The 6,295-nt window shown below is 32.7% G+C and overlaps 1 protein-coding gene across 2 annotated transcripts; it reads left to right on the top strand.

Annotated features, from left to right (window-relative positions):
- Positions 1 to 1,447: 1,447 nt before the first annotated feature.
- On the top strand, positions 1,448 to 6,018 carry LOC101218997. 2 transcript variants are annotated; one of them, XR_004218324.1, is made up of 2 exons: positions 1,448 to 1,802; positions 5,340 to 6,018. XR_004218324.1 is itself a non-coding variant. In XM_004139650.3 (2 exons), the coding sequence occupies exon 2, from the start codon at positions 5,379 to 5,381 to the stop codon at positions 5,682 to 5,684; it is 306 nt and encodes a 101-aa protein (XP_004139698.1). In that variant the 5' UTR covers positions 1,539 to 1,802; positions 5,270 to 5,378; the 3' UTR covers positions 5,685 to 6,018. The 2 variants fall into 2 exon arrangements, 1 of the variants encoding a protein (XP_004139698.1); XM_004139650.3 differs by having other exon boundaries at positions 1,539 to 1,802; positions 5,270 to 6,018.
- Positions 6,019 to 6,295: the final 277 nt, after the last annotated feature.

The raw sequence follows: 6,295 nt of genomic DNA, 5'->3' as shown, positions 1-6,295 counted from the left end.
TATTTTATTAATATATGAGTTTTTTTAAAAAAGAAATTGAACATTGGAAAAAAAAATATGTATAATTTTGATTAAGAAATAATTAAATTAAATTAAAAGATATGTTTAATATATTTTTTTAATAACATATTTTGTTAATATATGAGTTTTTTTTTAAAAAAAATGAACATTGAAAAAAAAGATATGTATAATTTTGATTAAGAAATAATTAAATTGAATTAGAAAAAATAAATTTAATAAGAAAAATTGAAGATTGAAGATTGAGATATTTAAATATATATAAAGAAAATTTGAATGTTTAATATATATATATATATATATATATATATATATATATATAATATGCGCACGTAGGTATTATATAAATAATGCGAAAAAGTAGAATGTGTGAGACCGACACATAATGTATATAAATAATGAGAAAATAAGAAAGTGTAGAGTCCAGTGTAATATATTATATATATATATATATATATATATATATATAAACAAAGTAAAAAATAAAAGATGTGAGGTTCACTGTACATGTTTCACCTAAAATTACTTATTTTTGTCAATAGTTTTGCATTCACGTTATTTTTTACACGTGTTTTAAAAATTTTAAAATTTACATTGTTTTTAAAAATAGTTGAAAGAGTTTGAGAACAAGTTTACAACTGCCCTATCTCATCCCTATAAGTCTATTTATGTTGGCATCCTTTAAAATGTAGACTTAAACCATTTTTCAAGTGAGAGTATTGAGATTTACTATTTCTGTTGTTGCCTAGTTAACCACCATAGTTTTGCCCCCAATTAATCAAACTCCATCCACAAAGTTTAGGCTCCTAAGGTTGGACTCAAAGGCAATAAAACTTAAATTCATATGCAAAAATCCTCCCAACACACATGAGAACAGACCCCATTCAAGTGCCCATCACACTAAATGGTTTGTATCATGATTCTGTAATCCACTAATATTTTGAAATTTCACACATTCATGTTTCCAGTCTTCCTTTACTTTCAACAACCACAATGCAGTTGGACTATCAAAGCTCTACACACATGGAAAAGAAAACCTAATGTGACAATTAAAGAACAACACAAGTACTAATGATTGATTCAATAAAGGAGTCTCAATAGAGAAATATAATCCACCTAAGTTTTGTCTATACTAGAAGTTAATAAACCATATACAATTTCGCCTTGAAACTTAAAAGAGATATATTCATTAATAGAAAGATCAAAAATCAAGAAAATGTCTAGTAGTGAGTGTAGTGTAATTTCTTTTAGCAATTTCATTTATGTATCCATCATAGAATAACACGTGACGTTGGACAAGCATGAAACATCTTTTTTTGATAAGGATTAAAAGAGAAATTTAACTACTAGATTGATGGAGGTGTTCAAAGTTTAAAGTTAAGTTTAGATCAGGGTTCCACCAAAATGTAATAAAAAATGAGATAGCTTTTTCTTTTCCCCTCTCATTCAATGGAACCATTAACTTCTCAATTCATGGCTGCCCATTTCTCTCTTATCTAAACAGAGAGAGGGAGAGAGAGAAAAAAAATGGTTGGAGCACAATTCAAAAAGCACTAAGCACTAAAGAAGGAAAGGGCAAAAACAAAAAAAAAAGAAATGAAGAATCTTGATTCTCTCTCCTCTATCCCTCATTTCTGTATGTGTTTGTGCGTACAAAATACCCAATAATATTAATTATAAAGTCCACTCTCAGGGTCTCACTTCATCACAGATCCTACCCTTTCTTCAGCTCTTCGGGAATCTTAAGCTTCCCCTTTCGCCACCCAACGGGAGGGGAATTACAGGTTTTTCTCTCAGATCTTACCCCCCTTTTGACGTTTTGGGCCCTCTCAATTATTACCTCATTTCCCTTTTTCCAATTCTGATTTTGTTTGCTTCGGAGGTTTCTAGGTGGATTTCATGTTCTTTTGTTTTCTGATCCAATTCACCTCTGTTTCTGCTTGTTTCCTTTATCATTGGTCTCTTCTTTCATGTGGGGTTTCTTTATCTACCTCTCTGGATTCTCTTCTCTTTTTCTCTTTTGGGTTTTGTATATTGTGGGTTGTTTTAGAGTGTGATTTATGTTCTTTTATTTCTTTCTGATGAATTTCAGTTTAATTTTGTGTTGATTTGAAATGTTGGAGCAATTGGGATTCGGGAAATTTGTTATGATTTTGCCAATTGCATCCCTTGGTTTTGTTGCTGGACAGGTTTTATCGCTTGGGTTCTTTTGTTTTACATGATTTCATCTCGTGATTGGTTGTTGTGATAATCCTAATTTTAGGCTTTTAGGGGAATGGGAGCTAGGGTTGAGTGGGAGATTGTGTAGTAATTGTTCTCCACCTTTCTGTTTATTTTGTTACGAACTTTCATGTGTATTCTTTTTTAGTTCTTGCAAAATAGCCATTTTAGTTCTTTCTAATTGCTTGTGTATCTTCTTTTTTGTAAAAATTATTTAATGGAAATCTAATGTTGAAATGGTAAACACATATTTTGTCAATTTACTTGGTCAGTGGACTTCTAAAGTGGATAGCGGATAAATGTTTCACAGTTATGCACATATTTGCTTGATCAGTTGATGTCATGTGCTAGTTTTTATTAAACGATTAATGAAAAATTAGGGACAAGAACTAAAGTGAGTTTTTCAATCAAGACATTTGAAAGTTTAGGGACAAAATGAAACCTTAGGGATGGATCAAACAGGACTCAAACCAATCTAACTCTTATTTTTTCCCCTCATCACTTGCTAATATTCATGTGTAAACCTTTTGAGCTCTGTTACCTTGGCCATAAGTGATCTTCAGTGTGTCATATGGTCCTCTTAGTTTTCCTGGTTTACTGCATAGTATATATGTTCTTTTGGCAAATTCCTGGTACATTTTCAAATATGTTCCATTTCATGTACTGAGCTTTCAATGAATTTATGTGCAAGGATATAAGTGGGTATATTTGGCTTAATTTTTGGCCAAAACGTATGCTAACTAATCTAGTGGTTTAAGGAAAATTGAAAACAAATGTCTAAAATGACTTTTTGAAATAATTGAAGTGTCTTGTCTAACTAAACTGATTGAAGCCAACACAACCTAACCAACTTGATTGAAACTAACAATATCGAGCAAAACTGAGCCAACTGATTAATATTGGGTTTTCTATTTTATTAAAATGATTGACTGACACATTGCTCAAACTGACTGATGTAACTTCATTTGGTAAATTGTCTTTTTGTCTTTGTTTTGCTTCGTTTTGTTTTTTGGTTTCTTCATTTGCAGCTTGCTCCACTCCCTAATAACGAATATTACTTTCTCCTTTGACCTTTCAAATTTTCATTTGTGCATATGGATGAGTTCATTCTTTTTCTACTCCTTTATGGGGTTTTTGGGCCTCCAACATGAAGTTGGTGGGGTGGGTCACTCCATGTTGGGGATTCAATTATAATATTTGGTGTTTCAGACTATCATAACTTATAATTAACTACAGTAATAATATTTCAAACCCCTCCTTGTTACCATATTTACTATTACTATGGTATTTACTATTTCCAACTCATTCTCTCTTGTCCTCTCTGTTACAATGTTTACTATGTAGTACCAAGCTTTAGTTGGCACCCCAAACACAAACTATTATAACCTATAGAGAATTATAACCCACTGGCTAATAACCAATTCAATGTCTCAAATGCCCCTCTTCATGGTTATAAGGTGGGAAGGACGAACCACCATGAGAAGGTTTAGTTTTCAAAAGGACTAGCTATTATAAACTTAGATGTTTTGAAGCTTATGGATTTTATTCTGTCATTAGACGACCTACTTGGATATCAAATGACCTATCACATTTCCCTATGTCATAGTGGTTCATGTGATTGAATATTTGGTATCTAATCACCTGCAAACAGAAAATACCCAACAAGATATCCAAAAACAGGGGAAACAACTATCCCTGATTTATATTTGATCCAAGAGTTCAACACCAGAACATGAAAACAGTAGCAATTTAGCAAAGATAATAACACCCCCAGCAAATAATAGAGTGCTGGCTCTCTCCCACTCTAAGGCTCAACCCTCACTTTTCCCAGCCCAGCCAAACCCCTACATAGACCCTCATTCTTCAGCAATGGTCGTCCCCACTCTCGAAATATTCAACCTTACGTTCCACTTCCTTTCTGTTCCTGTGAATTGTCTTTCTTTAGCTATAGGGTTACTAATATGTAACTGATATACTGACTGCAGTTCAATCATCTTATATAATAAAGGGATAGTTGCAAATTTAGCCATTAGATGCAAAATAATTAAATATATAGTAACATTTTTAAAAATTGCAAACATAGCAAAATTTGTCAAATTCTATCAATGATAGAAGTCTATTACTGATAGACCATGTTGTAAATATTGATCTATCATTGATAGATCATACAAATCTATCAGTGATATAAGTCTATCAGCGATAGTTTTGCTATATTTGCAATTTTTTTTAAATGTTGCTATATCCTTAATTATTATTTCTAAAATGGTCATAAATTATAATTACCCTATAATGAAGAGTGTAGAAAAATGAGTTCAGAGGACTAGCAAGCTACTGGTTTCACTAAATAATTACTAAACTTCTTGTTCACTAGTTATTTCACCTGTAAAGTGGTAATCACCTCTAAAGTGGTAAAGATTGGAGCATCCCCCTCCCACAACATGTTAGGGATGATATGTGATAACAACCAAATAGTGTTATAAATTGTATTTTTTGCCTTCTGGTAATGTGTGAAAAGTTGAATATTTTGAGAAAAGAATATGTTTACAGTTCAACTCTCATATTTTGTAATGTTTAGACAATTCAATTGTATTTTTTATTGCAGCATAATTGTACAAAAGTTTGAATCGAACTTTCAGATGATGGGTGTATTGCTGATAATACAGCCCCAAGAAATACATAATACCCAATTTTCTTAAACAATGCATGGAATCCCTGCAGAGTTGTATACTGCACGAGTTTTCTTTGGCATCTGAAGTTAATATGTGTTTCTATATGCTTGCTTGTCGAAGCGAATGTTATTGAGGGAATTCAGTTTCTGCCAATATAATATATCAACATATGTTGTTCTTTTTGTCACACGATCTTCTTCCATGTATGGAATAATAGCAAGTTTTTTTGTCACACGATCTTCTTCCATGTATGGAATAATAGCGAGTTTTATGTACGATGTTCTTTTTTGGTCGGAGGAAACTCAGAAGATTGATTTGGGTGTTGTTGAGTATGCTGATTATTTTTTCCCTTTTTTTTCCAGCACAGGAAGGTGCTGAGTATCATCAAAGTTCTGACTTTCTGTACTTTTTATTCTTGACAATGACTTCCAGCTAGGAACTTGAGAGTGGGAGATCCTTTAGACTATAAATATGAGCCTGGCATGTCTTGTATGTAATAGCGTAGAGAGCCCTTCACACTCATTCAGGAGCTATTCGGTTTCGAGTTCAGACAATGAGGGAAGATGTTCTGCAATGGCTAACTGCCTAATATGGAGACCATCTTTTCCTCCAACACACCACCCGTCATATGCAGCATCAGCCAAGGTAACTCCCCAACCAACCATGTCCGACAGCGATGTAATGGACGGAACGCCAAGATTGGTGCGGAGCCGGGCAGTAAGAAGGGACCTAGTACGAGACTGGAATTTTGATGAGGTGGTTGTAGTTCAGCATTAGTACGTTTTACATTTGAGATAAGGAGGGCAACAGAGTAAGGTCTTCAAATGAACATGGGTGGTGATGACCTGAAATGATGGGAGGATAGCATCTTGCTTCCTATGTATTTTTGTTTTCTTATGGGTACAACTGAACTCACACTTCCATTGGAAGAGTTTGCACATTTGTAAGCATGAGAAAATGTGATTTAGAACTTTGTTTATATATAACCTAAATACTACTGATTCATAGGAGGCAAGGTTGGGATGGGTTTAATTACTTTTGTAAACTTGGATGGAATTATGCTTTAAAAAATTTTCCATGATATACACCAAGTTTATTTGCATATAAGAAGAAATACCAAGTATTCAAGAACTTTATATATATATATATATAGAAAAGTTCATATCTAAATTGTCCAAAATCTTGAAAGCTCAAAATGATTATTCAGTAATGTGGCCTTGGAGTTGTTCATTATTGAGCTCCTTCGACATTACTTTTACAAATAAGCTCCATGAATTGATGTGTTTTTTGGGTTTTTTTCTAAAAAATAATTATTTACTCTAATCTTTATAAAGGGATAGCAAAATTAGAAACTTGGGATATATAGTTAGATGGGGAAAATGGTACAA

This window comes from Cucumis sativus, chromosome 7, assembly GCF_000004075.3.
Source record: "Cucumis sativus cultivar 9930 chromosome 7, Cucumber_9930_V3, whole genome shotgun sequence".
NCBI lineage: Eukaryota > Viridiplantae > Streptophyta > Magnoliopsida > Cucurbitales > Cucurbitaceae > Cucumis > Cucumis sativus.
This window is presented reverse-complemented; position numbering and strand designations above follow the sequence as displayed.

Coding starts and splice junctions, on each gene's coding strand:
- LOC101218997 (XM_004139650.3), top strand. CDS start 5,379: ATGAGCCTGGCATGTCTTGTATGTAATAGCGTAGAGAGCCCTTCACAC.